The sequence below is a fragment of the Nelusetta ayraudi genome, unplaced genomic scaffold (genome assembly GCF_046127955.1).
Source record: "Nelusetta ayraudi isolate G7.1 ecotype Tasmania unplaced genomic scaffold, CSIRO-AGI_Nayr_v1 ptg000013l, whole genome shotgun sequence".
NCBI lineage: Eukaryota > Metazoa > Chordata > Actinopteri > Tetraodontiformes > Monacanthidae > Nelusetta > Nelusetta ayraudi.
The window spans coordinates 4,065,001-4,084,430 of NW_027466063.1; the positions used below are offsets into that span (position 1 = coordinate 4,065,001).

General features: G+C 49.2%; 1 protein-coding gene across 1 annotated transcript in view; it reads left to right on the top strand.

Annotated features, from left to right (window-relative positions):
• Positions 1-19,430, top strand: part of agbl4 (AGBL carboxypeptidase 4) — a 350,340-nt gene that overhangs the window by 231,010 nt on the left and 99,900 nt on the right. Inside the window, exon 6 of the mRNA XM_076022940.1 lies at positions 4,656-4,872. Coding sequence (XP_075879055.1) covers positions 4,656-4,872 — 217 coding nt within the window. The remainder of the gene's footprint in view (positions 1-4,655; positions 4,873-19,430) is intronic.

A 19,430-nucleotide genomic window follows, 5' to 3' on the forward strand; every position in this document is an offset into this window, starting at 1 on the left:
TTGCATGGCCGCACAGCTCGTGCTGTGTTTTTAAAAGTGATGGGTCAGTCATGTCAAACATGTGCCATCCATTTAAAAGGCAAGACATGTTTCCTGTTTGTTTGCACCATTGCCTGGAAAATAAAAGAGAAAAGGAGCAAATGGGCTAACTGCTAGCCTGAAATGAGCCGCTGAGGTCGTGCGCAGCCTCGCTGACGGACGTTTAACCTTCGGAGCTGCTGACGGGACGACAGTCTGACGAGCCGGAGGAGTCGGTGGTGGAATAAGAAGGAGACGGCGGTGGCGCTCCGAGGGCCCCGCGTGCATGTGTGGAAATGTTGCCCTGCAGCGTGTTCTATTTCTTTTTTTTTTTTTCTCTCTCGCAGTGATTGGCGTGTCCTCCACACTTGATCGATTTGGAAAAATTGACGAGACGTCGTCCGTGTGAAAGCCGCCAATTTACGGGCCTTCGTCTGGAAACTTTGGGGGGGGGGCGTTGGAGTCGGAGGATCGGGAGCGACTCGCTTAGCGGCGCTTCAGAAGTTACTTAGACATAGGAAGAAAAAAAAAGTGACACCTCTCCAAAGGCCGGCCTGTCCTGCCCGCTCTGTGAAATCCTCCTTTTTCATTCTCCCCTTGTCTCCATCAGTCCCGTCTGTCCCGCTGCCTCCCGACCTGTCTCTCGTCCCTGCGTTTATCACCTTTTGTCTGCTGTTTACCTCCTTTCATTCCCCCTTTTTCTCTACATCTCTCGCCTTATTTCCGCCGCCAGCCCTTATTCGCTCCTCCGGCAGCTCGGCGCGACCTCGTCGTAGTTCACGTACGGTTTCCTTTTCTTCCCTTTCCACGTTGCTGCTCTCTTTTGCATATTCCTGTTTGTGCATCTCCGTATTCACTGAATTGTAAAAACTGTGTGTGAGCGTTATCATCTGTGGATGGAAGCTCCTCCGTTCTTCCTCTCTCTCTCTCTCTCTCTCTCTCTCTCTCCCCCTCCTTATCCCACGCGGTGATAAGTGTGTTTGGGAACGTCGGCGCTGTACCACATCAAGAGATGGGCAGCGGAGAGGCGCAGGGAGGCACCATTTAGATAACACAAATTGCCAGCTGCCGAGCAGCCCCAGCTTGGGAGAAAAAGAAGAAAACAAAGAGATCTCGTCTAGGGCCCCCGTGCACGTGCACGGGCACCTGCGCTGACTAGCGCGCAGGTAACGTGTGGCGCCTGCGGCCGGTACAGACGTAGGTTTAGGCCCACCCCACCCCCACCCACCTGGAACCCCGAGAAGCCCCTCAGATTTATTCCCTCTTGCCTAAACCCTTATAATCTATGGTGGGACAAGTGGCAGTAATTAAAATCAATAGTGGGGACTTTTCCAGTCTACCAGCAAGGTCACACGGTCGCTCGGCACAAAGCGGTGGAGAGGAGGGGCGGAGCTAAACCGGGAACTATGTAAAGGGGTTGGGTGTCATCTCACTTTAATTAACCTGCACCTCGGAGGGCCGGCACGGCAGAAATTCACCCGTGCGTGCTTTGACACGGGGAGGGTTGGTTTCTTGCCTCAGTGTCAGTTGGCTCCACTCAAAGAGGAGCACTCTTTGTATGTTAGAAGTAGGAGTAGTCATGGTTGTAGCCGTATTATGAAATAACACATATATTACCTCAGGAATTCTTGCTCCCAGAGCACCATCTCACACAGTGAATGGCTTTGGCCTCTAACCTGCTATTTAATTCACATTCTACTATGTCAAAGGTTTTAAAATAAAATCGCATAAAGCTAAATAAAACCAGCAGCAGTAGTCGCTTTAGTCACACATAAGCTTATAATAAGTTCTCACATTTTCGGCACATTGTGCGTCGAGGGTCGCTAATCTGCAGCGTACTCTTTAAAATGAACACTCCTGTCCTCTGTGTCGCCGCTTTAACTCCAGCTTTTCAAATTAAAAGCGCTTGAGCAAAAGCCCCAGAAGTCACTCCTGTCTATATAAGGTGCAGTGTCCATAATAAAGGTGACAGTACAACAAAGCTACGTGCTAGTTCTGTGTGTGTTCTATGGTGGAGAGGTTATGATGGTGAAGAGAGATGCTGGCTACGTTAGCCTAGCTGGCTGTGGAACCTGGCTTTTTAGACCAGAGCATAGCATGGCAAGGCGTTAGTCATCACAAGAGCCACACACACACACACACACACACACACACACACACACACACACACACACACACACACACACACACGCATACACACTACAGACAGAAAGAGCTGCATCCTATAAACAGCCGATTCTAAATCTCCAGTTCTGATGTCGCTCTCCTGCCTCATTGTGCCGCTGCAACCTGCGTCGTAACCTTCAAAACAAACGCGTTTACGAGAGTAACACGTTGGAAGGAAACCCTGTGGCTTTGTCTCTCTTTGCTTTGTCCGGCTGCACCGTCTGACTGGTGGCAGGCTCCAGTGCAGAGGCAGGGTGTGGCGTCGTTGCAGCTCGCCACCGGCCGCATTAGTATTCTGCTGGGATCACCACATGCAGATACCCCCCCCCCTTTTTTTTTTCCTCTCCCGCGCCCAAGGAATAATCAGCGTCCCCTCTGTCTGGCAGCGGCAGAGTGATTTACCTCTTTGTTTTGCCGGCAGGGATGGTGGTGGTGGTGGTGGTGGTGGGGGGGCACCTGCAGGGACGTCTGCGAGCGCTCTGCGCATTTCCGCTCACGTCTTTGCATTAAGTGTCGGAGCAGAAAAACATAAAACTTTCATGTGCCTCCCCCTTCTCCCCCCGCCCCCCGCCCTCCCTACGACTCACCTTCCTAAGGAGGGAGGGCGGGCGGGGGTGGAAGTTGACTCCATCCGTCGGACTTAGCGCACGCAAGTCTGTCCTGTTTGTTGGTTATCAGGCACTGCTCCCATCGCCGCCCTGATAGCATCTCCATCTGATCTGTTCCCAGAGACGCCGGCCGGGCGGCTGGGCGGCTGCTTCAGCTGCAGCCCGCCACCGTAGATCTCAGTATCGGGCCCACATCTGCCATTACCCCTCCTCTCATCTCCACCTTATCTCCTTATTCCACCTTTTTCCCCAGTCTCCCAGCACCGCCGAACCAACCAGTCACTCATCTTCTTTCTTCTTCTTCTTTCTTCTTCATCTTCTTCTTCTTCTCCCTCTGTCATTTCTCTGAAGACGTCCGCCGCGGCCCCTGTGGCAGCAGGGTTGAGACACATTTTCCCTTCAAATAAACATCCGATGCGTCGTCAGTCGGGTGGAAGGGAAGGATTTGTGGGGGGGGGGGAGAGAGATGAGAAATGACAAACTTTTTTTTTCTGGAGAATCACTTCGAAGGGAGGCAGGCAGAGATGGACGGCTGAGGAGTGAGAAGAGAAAACATGTACAGTGGGCAGAGAAGTTTCTGTAAAAGCTGCAGAAACTTCAGCCGATCGATCGTTTGGGCGGCTGCGGGGATCAATCATCCGTGTGTTTGTTGCCCTACAGGTTCGGGCGTGTGACACGAAGCACACGCCCACTTCAGGGGAGCACGGCAGAGAAAAGCAGACAGACTCGCAAGCACGACACTTAAAACAGCAACGTGACATCCGTCCCTCACTTAGTGTTATCTTGGCAAATTGCTCACCGAGCAACCAGAGCCTTGAGCAAAACAAATACGCACATTTTATGCTCTTTTGATTTTTTTTCACGTGTTTTTTTTTTCCTTTTCAAATTATGCATCACTGTGAGCGTCGTTGTCGTTGTCAAACTTTCGCTGCCCTCGGAAAACACCTGCGAAGCACGGAAAACACTCGGCGTCCGAGTTTTAATGCCCTCGGATGAAAAACACGGCACTAAATTCGCTGGATGGCCCATAAATCAGCAGCGAAAGGTCATCATGTGAGCGCTCCCGTTTTTGGAGATGAGCAGGAACTTGAATAAATGGATGGGACGTTCCGTTGGAGCCATTAGTACAGAGCATCAATCAAAGGAAAAACGTCCCTCCTACTCCGAAAGGAAACAAAACTGCACAGCCCCCTTTGACTAATTTTCACTCTAATGAATCACGGCAGTTTTTCTGATGAATATTCATAGGTTTGTTCACTCCAGTCATTCCGGCCTTTAATTCACCAGTGCGTATAATTATTTGCAATATTGCAATGCTGTTGCTTCGCCTATGCCGTTGCTTCCGCCTATGTTTTGGCGGCTTGAATCGGTTGCTTTCGTTCTGGGACAGTTTGTTCCCAAGGTTCTGCCGCTGCCAACTCTTGGACGGAAAGTGTGCAGTTTATACTGTATGACAGCTGACGAGTCACAGAGGGCTGATTAACTATCGTTGAGTGCTGTTTGCCGTTAGTCATTGGAAACCAAATTGTTTACTGCCATCTGAAAATAACTTAATGACTTCCACAAGTACAAGACTGGCAAGACTTGACATGATAATAATAGCAATAATAGAGTTCCATGCACTTTTCGATGCATTTGTCCTTGTATTTCATGTGTTTTAACCATATTTAAATACAAACAAATTACTTTGACGATGTGATGTTATACTATGGGAAGGTCTGTTCATTCACCTTTCAGATTTGCAAAGGAAAATGCAAAATCAGTTCATGTGTCTCACTAGCAAAATACCAACATATCACTTTTAAAAGACCATAATGATACATAAACCTGTCTATAATCTTTCATCCTGCTTTGTGCTTCCAGGCAGCGGCTCCCCGCCAAAAACGTCTACTACTACCGCTGCCCGGACCACCGCCGCAACTATGTCATGTCTTTTGCCTTCTGCTTCGACCGCGAGGACGACGTCTACCAGTTTGCCTACTGCTACCCGTACACCTACTCCCGTCTGCAGCACTACCTGGCCAGCCTGGAGCGCCGGAACCTGTCCTACCTGCAGAGGGAGCAGCTGGGACTCAGCGTGGTGAGTCGAGAGACCGAGAGCCCTCTTGTGTGTGTGTGTGTGTGTGTGTGTGTGTGTGTGTGTGTGTAATGGTGAAGTATACGTGTGTGTCCAAAATAAGGGGACCCTGATGAGTAGCCGACTGTGTCTGCCGGTCATAACTTCAGCCTCCCGTGTTATTATTAGGATTGTTGCACTCTGGGATGACAGACTGTAAGCCTCTGGCTGTGTGTGTATGTGTGTGTGAGTGTACGTGCGTGCGCACATTAGCGTGTGTGAATGACTGAGAGTGTAATCAGCGGCGGCCTCACCTTGGCGGTGGAAGCCAGTGTATCATGCGCGCCGCCTCTAGTCTTGTCTGCTCTTATCAAATAATTGTGGGAGAAAAACTCATTAGAAATGCTTGAGAGATTACAACTTTTTTTTTTTTTCCTTCCGTCCTCCGACGCTTGTCAGAGAAAGGGGGCTCGCCGCCGCGAGCGAGGCGCCGCGGGAGTACCAGCCGCAGTCCACCATAAAACACGGGACCTGTAGATACGGCTGACGGAACACTTAGAGAATCGAGAGGCGACGCTTTTCTGAATCAGAGCCGCTGACCGGCGCTAACGAACGCAGCAGCCTGCCTGGGCGCACTTTCTTGTTGTGTGTGTGCGTGTGTGTGTACTACGTCACCTGTTGTCCAGGTGAAGGCTCAGATTGTCTCACTTCTGTTTCCTTCCTGCTGCTGCTCAGTGCTGCCAACGCCCCCATGAAGAAAAGCCGCTGTCCTAAAAGTCTCTTGAAGCCACGAAATGACGCCGTCGTCTAATTTGCATAACCGGACATGCGCATGTCATTGTAATGAACACTGTACGGTTGGAGGAGAGATGAATAACTTCATTATAGAGACAAACATATATGTTTGATATGTTAAGAACTACAAATTAACTTGTGTCTGAGAGAAAAGCGACAATATTGCAGAATTTAACCTTACTTTATGGTCCACATTGCAGCCTACAACAAGTGACAAGTATAAGTGTCATGTGAGTAACCGTAACAATAGTAAATAATGAGAACAAAGTAACCATTTTAACCGTAACTTTTGAAACATAAAACCAGTCTGCATTGACTTTTTTTTATTTTCGTTTTTGCAAAATGCACAATTCATTTCCAGACTGGACATGGAGGTATAAAGATCTGCTCTGATTAGCTTGGGGAGTTGGGAGGGGCTTTGGAGGGAGTCCAAAGAGCACAATTCATAAGCAGGTTAAAAGAACGACAAACAACAAACAACAAAAGTCACTAAGAGCAGAAGAAAACGTCGTTGGAATTGTCACTCGATGCTTTTCTGAAGCAAAATAGTCGCTGGAGGGAGTTACTGAATACTCGCTAGATACAGCGACAAAGTGGCAAAGTAGTACAGTGAGAACACTACCGAGCTTCACAGTGTTTTACCTTTGCAGCAGACAAGATTTCAAAACATGTCTGAGTGAGACGGAGGGGGAACCGGGAGGCAGAGGGAGGCGGGACAGACTGGCCTGCGCCGCCTCACCCAGTCACTATTAGTATTCATCGTCGTCGAGAGGCTTTATGGCCGTATTTTTCTCTTTATGTTCCTCCGGCCTGAGTGGGAAGACAGCTCGGCCTCTCGTTTCTCTTCCTCTGTCTGCCGCCGCCACCGCCGTCCCTGCCTCCTCATGCACGTATGCAACTCCACACACGTGCGCGTGCGGGTCGCAGGGATGAGAGAGGATAAGGAGAGCTTTCCAGCGGCACTAAAGTTTTGGAGATAAATCGCGGCCGTTTCAAGGTTGGAGTCTTTTTTTTTTTTTTTTTTTTTTACGACGACGGGCTTTTAACCTTCCGGGCGGTACAGTCGTCTCACAGCCAAGGGGGGAAAAAAGACGTTAATGTGTCGTCTGTCTGTAGCGCTTGACTGCGACACTGCGAATGAGATGGATTATTTCTGCACCGTTGAAAATTGTTCAATTTTTGCCTGGCTGAAAGACGCCGCTCGTAGTGTTATATGAATAATAACGCAGCGCCAGTGCAGACAGATGGTAAAGTACGAGAACTTGAGAGCGACCATATTTTAGGAGCACGTGCAAATATTTGTTGCGCTTATTATTATTAGCATTAGCGCCAGCGTTCCTTTTCTTGCTATGAATCTTGAGGTTCCAGAGCTGACCTGTGAACCTTCAGAAAAGACGCTGTTTTAAACCCTCTCTTGTCGCCCTGGTTTTCAGAACCCTATTAAGTTTGGGTCCCTTGTTTCCATCTGCGCAAGTGTCGGCTCATCCACCAATACGCAAAACACACACGCAAAAACAAACAAATAAATAAACAAAAACCAGGATTTTCTTTTGTTTCTCAAGAGACGGGAGTTCTGGGTTCCTCGCTCCGGTGGGTTCACTGTCTCGTGTCTGTTTCTCTGCTCTCAGTCTGCCTGAACATTTTATTTTTGTGCAGCATGCAGCCAGAATCAGAGTGAGCCTCTCCCTCGTCCTCCCCCCTGAGGCATCCGTGTCCATCGAGACACAGAGGAAGAGACAACATGCCTTTGACCTGCTAGGAGAGAGAGAAAAAAAAGAAGAAATTTCAACCGCTTCCCACTTTCAAAACTATTTATCCATTCCTTTGCGCTCCTCAAGTATCCCTCCACCCCTCATCCCACCCTCCGGCCATCTGGATTTGAAAGTCTTTTATTTGGCCACCTTCCCTGTTGACAAAGCATTTCTCTTTTCTTTTTTTTTTTCCTTTTTTTTTTCTTCCCCTCGCTGCTAGTTGTCGCTGGTGTCTGCCCAGGAGCTGAGGGAGCAGCAGTTCAGCTTCCCCTGGTGCTGCGCCCCCCGGTACAGCCGAGGCCGTGATACTATTAGTCACCTCTGACACGGCGCAGCTTCCTCCTGCAGACCAGGCCCAGGGAAAATGAACATGAGAGGAGCTGTAGGTGCGGAGGAGCCCGGAGCCAGTCTGAACTCTGGCTCCTGCGGACACCTGAGGAGGAGACAGGGTCTCGCTCGCCGCCACGTTGCAACTCTATGCAAATGCACGGAGTGATTTAACGTTGGTTTGATGTTAAATGTCAGTGCAGGGAAGTCACGTCTGCTGGGTTTAATGTCCCGACTGGAGGCGACGTGTCGGCCTTACTGACTGTGCCTTAACAGTGCTTCTGAGAGCAGCGGCGCAGGGTGGAATTAGGTTTGGGGGTCTAGGTATGAAATTGGGTGGGCCAGAAAAAACAGAGAATTAACAGCTAAAGCAGAATAATCTAAGGAGAAACTGAGACCAACTGAGGAGACGCACACTTGTCACGAACAGCAACACATTTCCTGCACAATGTGTTCAATCAACACAGCTCGGTAAAGTCTAAAAGAAAAAATAATTGATATTACATCATACTTAGGATAAAATGTACTTTGCACATACAGTAAATGCAGTTCATTTCCTCCACAGTCTTTCAGAAATAACACATCAATGAACTTGTTTAACCAGTTAGCGATAATGCTGCAGTCGAGTGAAAAGCCTGCTAGAAGGTCGCCAATGTAGGTTTATGCCATGACCGTTCAAGGGGCGGGGTTTAGCAAAAAGGTCAACTCTTTTCCAGAGGCTTCTCTCCCTTCAACTCGTTCAGGCAGTTCTGTTTAAATCGGACGACAGATGAAACACTTGTGGGAAGTCGTCATTAAGGCAACAACTGAGATTTGAGCAAAACGGGCTGAAGATTTGATAGCAAGTCGTGACAAATTGGTGATCAATTTAAGGGCTTATTGATGGAAGCCAACTTTTCTTTATAGCACATCATCAAACTGTTCTCACATTTGAATCCACAGAAGCAACATTGGAATTTTAAACGTAAACATCTCTGAAGTTTTCCAGTCGGTGCCGTTGGATGGTGGTCGGCCTCGGGCGCGGCCACCACATGGTTGCCATACGGCTGCGAGGGGCCGTAATCCCATAAATTAAAGTGAGATTATGGCAGATCACTGGAGCTGTGTTGAAGGGAGGCAGCGGTCACTGTCAGCTGCAGTGACTTAACATTACTCAGGCTGCTGTGATTGAATTTTAGACCTAATCCTGTCCGCTATCAGTGCTCAGGTACCATGTCTGGGTGTCTGCTGAGTGGGAGCCGAGTCTCGAGGAACAGGTTTGTGTTTGCGAGCGCATGAGTGTGTGTGTGTGTGTGCGTGTGTGTGTGTGTGTGTGTGTGTGTGTGTGTGTGTGTGTGTGAGGGGAGAGAGAGGGGAGTGGGCACTGCGGCTGTATCTGCCCGGCTACCTCTCTCACACCTTATCTCAGTGTTTGTACACTGTGTGCCAAGATCCAATCAATAGCCACTCCAGCCGTGGAGAGAAGGTCAGCAGCCACGCTGGAAGGGCGGGGCCGGCCAGAGCGAGCAGGAAACACAGCGCACTTAAAGGCACAGTTAGTCAAATACGAGTAGAGCAGGTGTTCTTCTGCAGTTTCGCTGGTGCAGTGGTTGGCGGGGTCGGCTCGCAGCAGGAAGGTTGCCGGTTTGAGTCTGGTGCCTTGCTGTGTGGAGTGACTGACAGGTCTGAACCGTGTAGTGTCAGCGGTTCTTATCTGTCTGCAATCATCTTGATGGGTTCATTGATGTCAAAATGTGAACAGCAGGATGAAGAGGACATTCAAGCTGTCATTGGACCAGGACATTAAGTGGTGCATTAAGTGGTGCATTCATGGGTCAGATGAAGATGAAGTTTTTAATCACCTGAAACACTGGAACACTAAAAATGGTGGTGCATGGAAGAGTGTAGAAAAGGCCAAGTTCATGCATTTGAGACGCGATCCGAAATTTCATCCCAAGATTTTTGTAAGCAGTGCACACAGACACTGACCGGCCACTTTATTAGGTCCTCTGTTGTGTCACATGTGCCTCAACATTCAGTTGATTCTTTGGTGTCGGTCACGGCTGACCTGCTGAAATAACTCCGCGCTCCTCCACACTTCTGCATGCAGCGCAGCCGCCGCGAGACGCGCAGGAGTGACACCTTTCATATTTTCTCATCCGGTCTTTTTTCTCCCTTCCACCTCGTCATCGTACATTGTCATCAGGTAATTTGAGGGAATCTACTGGGACCCCGACGGGTTTTAATGACTAAAACTAATTAGTGTGCGCGAGTGGATTGCCAGAGCAGACTTCCCTTCGCTGGAGCTGCGTGAATGGCAGAGTGAATGGCTGGTAATGAAGAGCGAGAGGGAGAGAGAGAGAGAGAGAGAGAGAGAGTCATCCAACTACTGACTGAGGCCACCACCTCAATAGCCAATCAGCACTTTATCACGCCACCGCTTCAAGCTGAGCTGCGTGAAAAGGTGCCGCCGTCCTCTTTGCATCCTCGGCTGGCAAACAGGCGGCGGTTTGATGCCTTTAAAACCGATTCAGTCGAAATGAATATATGTATATTTTCTATGCTCTCCTCACTTTGTGTGTGCGCCGCGGCCAAACGAGACAGATGGGTTTCCGTGCAGGCGATGAGGAAGCACTCGCTATAAATATTTTGGAGCTTTGTTAGCATATATTCAAGACGGACACGTTCACGTCAGCAAGTCCGGCAAGCTGCCACCGAGCCAGTGAACTGCACACACACACACACACACACACACACACGCACGCACGCACGCTGAGAGGTAAACAGTGCCAGATAACAGAGCGTTTGTCTTTTGCTTTTTCTCCTTCAGCGGCAGACGGTTCATGAATGCATTAGCTGTGGCCTAAACATCAAACGGGGGGAGACTCGTTTTAAAAGGGAAAATGCAAAAGAAAAGGACATGACAACTTAAGCAACACAACCATATCAGCATGTGAGAAATTAATTTTCCCTCCACAACTTAGTTTTCCTCAAGTCAAGGCAACTTTTTTTCTCCTTTTCTTCCCTTTCGGGTTTGTCGCTAACTTTACGAGTCCTCGCATCGACTCTCGGCTATTTAATTTGTCTTTTCTTTTCCTCCCTCAGTTGTGACGTACTATTGGCCACAGAAGTCTCTTTTTTTTTCTCCAGGCAACGGCTGAAAGCCCCCCATTCTCCAAACAAAGGAGCCAAGACTCCTTATTGTCTCATAATATGTTAATCACCGCCCTCGGCCGCGTTGGCAACAGACGGAGTGGACGGAAATCCACGAGTGACGGAAAGGTCACTGCCGTATCGCCGCATCGCCTCAGCAACAGTTGCCTGTTTTCTCCTTGCGCTCCTCGGCTCGCTCTGCGTCATTAGCGGCCGGCGTTAACTCCGTCACATGCCTCCGACCGTCCGTCCCTGACGCCGACGTCTGGGACAAAGGTCGAGCCGCCGCCGCCGCCGCCGCGGTCTTTTTGTCCCAGACGGACCTTTATGATCCTTGGCTGTGAAGTTATGGCTCTGCGTTGGCTTTTATCTCAAACCAACGGCTCCTCAAGGATACTGGACTTTATTACACGTGTCCCCCCCGACTCTGTCCTGGCTTCCCGCCCATCGAGAGCCTGGTAACGAGGCGGCGATTGAGGTGTGAGCGACTGCTAATTCTCGGCCATCAAACTCGCCCATCGTGGTTCGCACGGCCTCACTTTTGGTGATGGGTGTGGGCGTCGTCCGGCGAGGCCTTGTTTGACGCTCACGCAGCGCTGACCCCCCGCCCCCCCCATTGATCCTGATTATAATATTGGCGCCGAAAAGCACACAGATTTCGCCGCTACTCAGACAGAGATAATATTTGTTTTGGAGATTGGAACTTGTTCACACCTTAATAGCTTAGGTGTTCTGTCTCCTCCTCCTTCCTCCTCCTCCCACTCACAAGTCCATCTTTTCCTTGTTTCTCAGTCTCTCAAGGTAATGAAAGACGCCATGAAATGACCAGCATGGGGCTTGTGTTATGAAGAGACGATAAGTTTCTGTCCAGTTTTATAAAGTTAAACCTCTCATGTTATTAAAATTTTACTCAGCCGATGTCAGTAAGGTGGGAGAAGTTAAACTGACAAGACCTCGAGTCTCTCGTCTGTCAGTCACCCAGACATGAGAAAACTCCATCCTTTACTTTATGCTCCACTTCTCTGGAACGTTGCATTTAAAACAGACGGCTCTGGAAAACAGTGCCGTGTGATGTCACAAAAGGGCAAAGCTGATACCTCTCCTATGTTAGTGTCCTTTGTGCTGCCATCTCCAAACATGTAGACGGTCAAGTCAAGTGTGAGTTTCAGCTGGAGGTTCTGTGGGAGGCTGTAAACGGAGGGCTAAATATTCGGGGGGTGGGTTGTAAGCAGCGTATTTAGTAGAGGGTCCAGTTTGCAGAAAGAAGACCTGAAAACTGCTTCAATGTGGGAGTTAAGTCAGAAGACTGATGCCACTTGAAACATAGCCTGGTCGGCAGTGAACAGACGCATTCTTCTTTTTGTTTTGCCTTTTTTTTTTTCTCTGCGCTCCTGCCTTCAGCCTTCCGAGGAAAATCTATTCCAATCCTTGCAGCGGTGTTAAAGTTGTCTGCGTGCCCTCCTGTGCCCACAGGATATTTACTCTGCTTTTTCTCCCTGTGACGACCGGGACGCAGCGCTGAACGGGAGGGGGCGGGGGGCGCTCGCTCGCTCCGTTTCATTTGGGTGTCAGGACTCAGTTACCCGGTGGGATACAAAGAGGGGAGCAAAACAGATAGCATTCCAGGCTTTTAATAAATCAGAATGCACCTTTCTGACAGTGTAATTGCTTTCTGTTGCCTAGTTCAAATTAAGCAGAAAGCGGGAGGAGGGAAAAAAAGGAGGTGGAGGGAAAAAACATGGGGAAGTCGGAAGACAGGCGCGGGAGAGGAGCGCAGGGTGGTTCTGTACAGTAGATCATTTGTTTGGTGGGGAGGAGGTGTGTGTGTGTAGGGGGGGGGGGGGTGCGGAAAAAAGAATGAAAATTAATGAAAAGAGAGTTGCTCGCCCTCCAAAGGCAGCCAAGCTTGAAATTCACTTTGAGGGAAACTTAATTTGTTGTAAATGGGCAAAAAACATATCAGGGCGGCGGAGAAGCTGCGGCGGCGGCGGCAACAGCGTCGGTCCGTCCGCCTGCGTCTGTCTGTCTGTCTGTGTGTCGGCCGCCGTGTGTTTATGGCAGATGAGGACGCTATGCTCTGAATAGCTCAGCTGAGAGGAGGCGAACACCGGAGTCTGTTAATAACTGCGCTAACAGCGTTCTCTTTCTACATGGCTGCTCCCCAGCACTCCCCTCACGTCTGAGCGCGGCTAGCAGGGTGTGCGAGAAGAACTTGTCAAAAGTTACTTGTGTGGAGAACAAAGTTTGGCCCCGTTGACTTCAGGTGTTTGGCTTTTTTCTTTTTTCCTTTGTTGTTGGCTATGCAGTGACGTGTGGCTACTGTCTAATTTGTATGTTGCACGTACGCCGTGGCCATTTATATAGTGTCCCTTTTATCCTGGCCAAGCTGTTGGATAATTGAGGTTTTCGAAAAAAACAAAAAAAATCATGCACATCCTTATGCAGCTTTAGTTTAAAAAAAATGGTGTTAGTCTGTCGTATCCAATCAGATTCTTATCAGGAAGCAATGGTTGACACCGCAGAAGAAGACAGGAAATCGAACTGAGCATACAGGAAGTGACTGTGAGCCTTCCTGTGTCCTGTGTATGTTAATCGTGTTGATGTCTGGTAGATGTCTTGTCCTGTATCTGTAAATATGAACCAACGCAGCCAGATGTGTTGCACTCTATTTCCTCTTTGCATGTGATTCTGTAGTTGAGGTGGAAGCAGAGATGAATGTGGCTCTTGCATAATGACGCTTTTCACTTGTTTGCTCAGTTGCTCGGCAGAGGAAAAAGAGATCCCTAATTTGCCACTGTGATTGTGACGGGGTGATTGCCACTTCCTGTGCAGCGCCGGGAGCCGCAGCTGTGTCAGTAGCCTTCACTATATTGCCCTCCGCTGGATGTAGCCTATAACAACCTATAAACTACTTCCGGTTCTATTTTTTTCCACCTAAATCTAGTATAATCTGCTGCAGAGACTGCAATGACGCTCAGTACTTTCAAATGACAGCGACTACTAATATATGATGTATTGGAGTCTGATAGTAACCTCCCCAACACTGACCTTTTAAACCGCCTTCTGAGGGCTCTTTACCAGCGACGTGATATAAATGTAAAGTAGTGAGGAGATGCTTCATCAGTGCGGCCAGGGTGAAAGTTTAACAATAACAGGAGTGAAAACCTGAGGATGCTCATCGGAGGCGAACAGCCCACCAGCCTCCGCCGTGCTGCTGCCGCTCCTCCTCCTCCTCCTCCTCCTCCTCCTCCTCCTCCTCCTCTGCCACCTCCGCCACCTCCTCCTCCTCCTCCTCCTCCTCGTGCACTACTCACCACTCCACAAGTGGAATGCGAGAGGAATTTTCGATGAGGCTGATGTCAAGTGACATCACATCCTTGACCCGAGTCCCTTTCTCAGAAGCTCTCAGCTTCCATCTCCTCGGAGCCAACCCTCAAGACATGGAGACGACGCTGCCCTTCTCAGCCACGAGTGTACATCAGAAGAGCTAAGCGCTAATGTAAAGCTACCCCCACCCCAGCCACCCCTCACCCATCCCCCACCACTACTGGTGTCCTCTGTAGCGGCTGAAGACAGGCTGAGCCGAACCGTAATTCTGGCAACATTACCTGGTCAGCGCTCTTGGACACGAAGTGTGTAATTAGTCTTGAGGCGCTAAATCAGGGAATGTTTGGCGTCCGGGAGAGTTTTTATTGGATCGTGCAGAGCTGCTGCGATGTTTCTTTTTTTTTTTTGTCTCACCCAACCATCTTCACCCCCCCCGAGTCCACTGGCTTCTCACCCCTCCTCGGGCGAGGGCCCCTGACTCTTCACCCCACCCTAGGCTCAGCCCCTCCGACTCGGGCCAGCAGCCCGGCTCGCCGGGGGGCCCTGGAGAGCCTCGATAACGAGCCGGCCCAGCCGAGCCGCTATCCTCCCCCGGTCGCCTGCGCAGGCATTTAACCGCCGCGAAGAACACAAACAGCGCGCCTCCATTCCAGACGCTTTCTTTCCCACCACAAAAAGCGCTCTGCAGCAAGTGCATGGAATACAGTTTCTCTGCTTTTATTCCCTTCACTTTTTATTCTACACCCCCAACCCAACCCAAAGTGAGAATTCTTAAAAGAAAAATGATGAAAGTGAAGGGTCCCATTTTTCTCCACTTTTCTTTTCTCTCTCGCCCCTCGTGTTCTTGCTCTCCCGGCGCTGACTGGCCTCAGAAAATGTGTGGGTGTGTGTGCGTGTGCGTGTGCGTGTGCGTGTGCGTGTGCGTGTGTGTGTTTCTCCCTCTATGGTCGAACGTCAGCCTAAGTGTGAGAAAGATGGATGCCAGAGTCCCTTTTCTCTCTCCTCGGGCGCCATGTCTCGCCTCTGCCGGGCTTGTCTGCACCTGCATATTGTGATATAGTGCCTCTGTTCAGCCAGTCGATTGCCTTTAACAGGCCTGTGCCACGCTGGCCAAATTGAAAGGGATTGCGGCCTACTTTTCATCAGAGCCACAATGGACCGGGGGTGGGGGGTGCAGAGTCCATAGGGCACAACAGGCCACAGAGGAAGCGTGCGTGCTCTCCCTTTATGCCCCCCCCCCCCCCCCCCCCCCACACACACACACACCTCCGCCCCGCCTCCCCAACGCTGGCATCTCATTGTTGGATGCCCCATGTAATGGCGGCGGGGACACTTTGCAGGAAATGAGCGCTCGGCTGCCCGTCCGTCCATTTGTCCGTTACCCACCGGTAGCGCGGGAGAGAAAATCAAAAGGAGTCTCAAAAGGACTCTTTGCCTCCTGCAGCAGCACAACGTGTGGCTACGCTCTCCCTTTCTGTCTTTCTCTCTCTCTCTCTCTCTTTCAAGGTGCCTTCTCCAAGGCTTTGTGGAATTTGAATTGACCCCCCCCCTCCCCACACACACACACACACACACACACACACACACACACACACACACACACACACACACTACAGATTGTCTGTGCTTAAATGATTTAGGCTCAATCCCATTTCACCCTTCCCCTGCATGTTGCGTTTTTCAGTCCCTGCTCTTCCAGCTGTGTGGGAGGTTGGAGGGTATGGTGAAGCGATGTCAGCGATGTATAACCCAGGAGATGGATTTGATTTGCTAAGGGGGGCCAAGCTTCCAACAGGGATGCGGGATGTCTTTGAATGTCTGGTTATGACGTCCAAATGCAAATATTTCTCACAAGATTCTTAAATTTCGACTGAGCAATGTTTTGTCCGAGTTTTCTCAGTCGCTTGTTTGGCAAATGAGCAACAGGATGTGGTCAGTGACACCTGGATAAGAAGGATGTGACATCAAGTTGTGTTTTCCTGCTGAACAGATGAGGTTGGTAGCTAGTTGGTTTAGTTGGTTGCACAATAATCAGTTGATCCTTTGAGTGCTTTGACTCTCATCTCTGCAAGATGATGGGCCTATTGTTGTGACTGATTTAAAATAAATATATTATTTTTTGCAGTATGCTTTCTTACCACAGGATGGTAGTAAATGTTGCACACTGGACCTTTAAGGAGCCCAACATTAAGAATATCATGGAACCCTGTTTGTAAATGAATACAATGAATCCATCAGTCCACTGTGGCATTTTCAGAAGCTTTATGTATTCTTCTTGTTCCCTTAAATCTTACTGGGTAATAATTGCAAAGGCAAAGCCTCGCTGTGATCCTCTCCTCTGTACTCAATCAGAGTTCCTTTCATTTGACTACACACACGTCCTGTATCTGTCTCAATTAGAAACCTTGTTGCCACTCTGGAGAACACAAACCTGTCATTAACAGAGACGATGAGCTGCATCAATGAGAATGACTGTATGTCAGATAGATTTAAAAAAAAAAAAAAAAAAGAAGCAAAGAAAAATCCTTTATTCGGTTTAAAAAAAAAATACTAATTGGAAAAACCAAGACGTCAGAAGTGAACATAACTTGAACCAGTTGAAAAAAATGAAGAGGAGGAGTTGCAGGAAATGGTTTTATTTTTCTCACCATGTGGGCAAACAGACGGAGCTTGTGAGAAACACCGAACCGGGCTTTAGCTGCTCTGCACCAAGTAGTTCGAGGCCTCCAGAGCAGTGATGGAGACGCACCCAACAGGAAACAGGATGTAGGTGACGGCGTTTGGGAGTTTTCTCAGCTTCGTGAGGCAACTGCGGGTCAACACCAGTGTCACGTTGGCGTCACGTCGACTTCGCCGGTTTCTCACCGACTCACTCGGTCAGTTCTCATCATCGTCTGTGTAAACTGGGAGTCACGGGTTAGAAACTTCGCCGCCATCCATCTCTCCGGTAGCTGCATCCTGTCACCTCCCCCTCCCGCTAACGGCTCTGACCCAGTTTCCGTTTCGCCCAATCAAATCAGTTTCAGCTAATTTAAGTGTCAGAGTTGCTCGGATCCCTTCTTCATGCTTCAGGGCGCGGCGGGCTGCGCGAGTAACACTCTTGTCAGGTAAGACAGAGTAAACGATTATCGCTGTCTGTCTGCCCAGGTTCACATTAGCCGAAATTGTGACGGCATGAATCATAGAAAATGAGTGCATTCACCCCACTGCTTAGGATAATAGACTGTATTGATATTTGAGTCCCAGGATGATCGGTGGGCTGATGATCAGTGACTGATGGCTTCAAGCAGCAGTCTGCGTGTGTGTGTGTGTGTGTGTGTGTGTGTGTGTGTGTGTGTGTGTGTGTGTGTGTGTGTGAGCAATGCAGACATTCCTTCCTTTCCCTCCTTCCACACCAGGTGGGCGGCTCAGAGCCCCCTGTCACCTCTTGTTTCCTCGGGGTCATGTGACAAGCGTGCGATCCAACTGACACGATTAAGGGGAGAGCAGCAGGAAGTAAAACATGCTAACACGCCTGAGAACTACACAAACATGTGCATGTGTACATTGTGCTTAAAACCTTTCTGGTCAAGTCAGTGTACCTGTTTACGCCAGGCTGGCTGTGTGTGAGTTGTGACTTTCTGGAGCCTCTGGAAAAAATACAATAGGAATAATTTTAGATTTTTAATTATAAATAATGTAGTTGCCTCCACTTGTCCAGCTTACATTCCTTTGGGAACTCTAATGTCTTTTTTGGTTTGTGGTTCTGCTCATGTGTCGCATCACGCAGTCTTCTGTGGTTTCAGTGGGATTTCACTGGTTTGAGTGTTTTGTAAGCTATTTAGTGTCTTGCCATCAATATTAAGGAGAGGCAGGGAGGCAAGAACAGTCGCTTCTCCCCCTGTGGAGCCGACAAACAGCTCCTCTAGTGTCCGGCTGAAATCACGGATCAATATTTGATTTTGTTTTGGGTTACTTCACCTTCCTCCTCCACCCCCCGCCTCTCCTCCTCCTCCTCCTCCTTCTTCTTCTTCTTCTTTCCCCGCCCCATTTATCTTTGACAGGCCGGCCCCTAAACGTCTGCTTTAACTAGCTGCTCACAGCCCTCCTCAAAACACATTTACATAAACATCAATCACGCTGTCAAAGGTAAAGGCATGACGCTGTGTAAAAACCAGAGTGGATTATGGCCTTGTCTCATCCCTGACACCGGCTGCTCGGATGGCTGCTGGACTAGACTGTCGATGTACAAGTTCAGCCGTCAGAATTGTTATTTTGGGCCGTTGGTGCTGAATGCTAAATTTATCATTTTGACATCAGAGAATTTCAGAAGGAGGAATCCCGGACTGGAAAGACTGACCCTGGAATCACAAATGAAAGATGTTGTTGTTCCCAGTCTGAGGAGTAGAAGAAGGATTGAACTGCTGACCCGCTGATGATTTGAAGGCAAGAATGGAGGACTGCCCATTGTAACGTTTTTTACTCAGATTTTGACTTAAAGTCACTCAAGAAAAATTATCTTCCTACACACATCCAGAGGACTTAAACATTCCCAAGTATTTCAGTGGGAGCTCTAGTGTTGTTTTTATTTTGAAATTAAACCGGTTATATTGTGTTTCCATGCCTGACTTCCTGTCCCACACAATCTCTTCTGTTCCATTGCAGCGTCACGCTGCATCCTGCAGAAATAAAGTCCAACATTTTTATTTTTATTTCTTGTTTTTCTTGTTCTTCTGGAGCCTCCAGAAGTCTTTGGCTGTAATGGAGCGGACACACACGCACAAACGCACACACGCACACACACACACACACACTGGATTAAATTTAGGCATGAGGGAAGAAAAAAAGCTCACTTTGACTATATCACAGGGCTAATATCATAACAAATCAAAGCTGAAAGTATTCCCTCTAAGTTCAAACAGTAGAGCCTGAGGTTGTGGGGAAACCCCTGATTGGCCGGTCCTTGGAGACGGCCCAGCGAATCAACAGGCCCATCATCCGGGCTCGCTTCAGTGTTTGATCCTTGCAAAGACACTCTGTCCGCCGCGCATGCTTCTCACCACCAAAGGAAGTTGGTGGTGGTGGTGGTGGGGGAGACAGAGGGGGAACCAGGGGCTTCCACCATGGCTTTCATTGTCGCACTAGGTGTGGTGAGAAAAGGGGGGTGACTGAACCCCCTCTGAGGTGAAGCCACGTGCCGGTGTGAAGCCCTCGTCTTTCTCCTCCAAAGCGGGTAATTAACCAACTCGGCGCCGCTCTGTAAGTGCTATT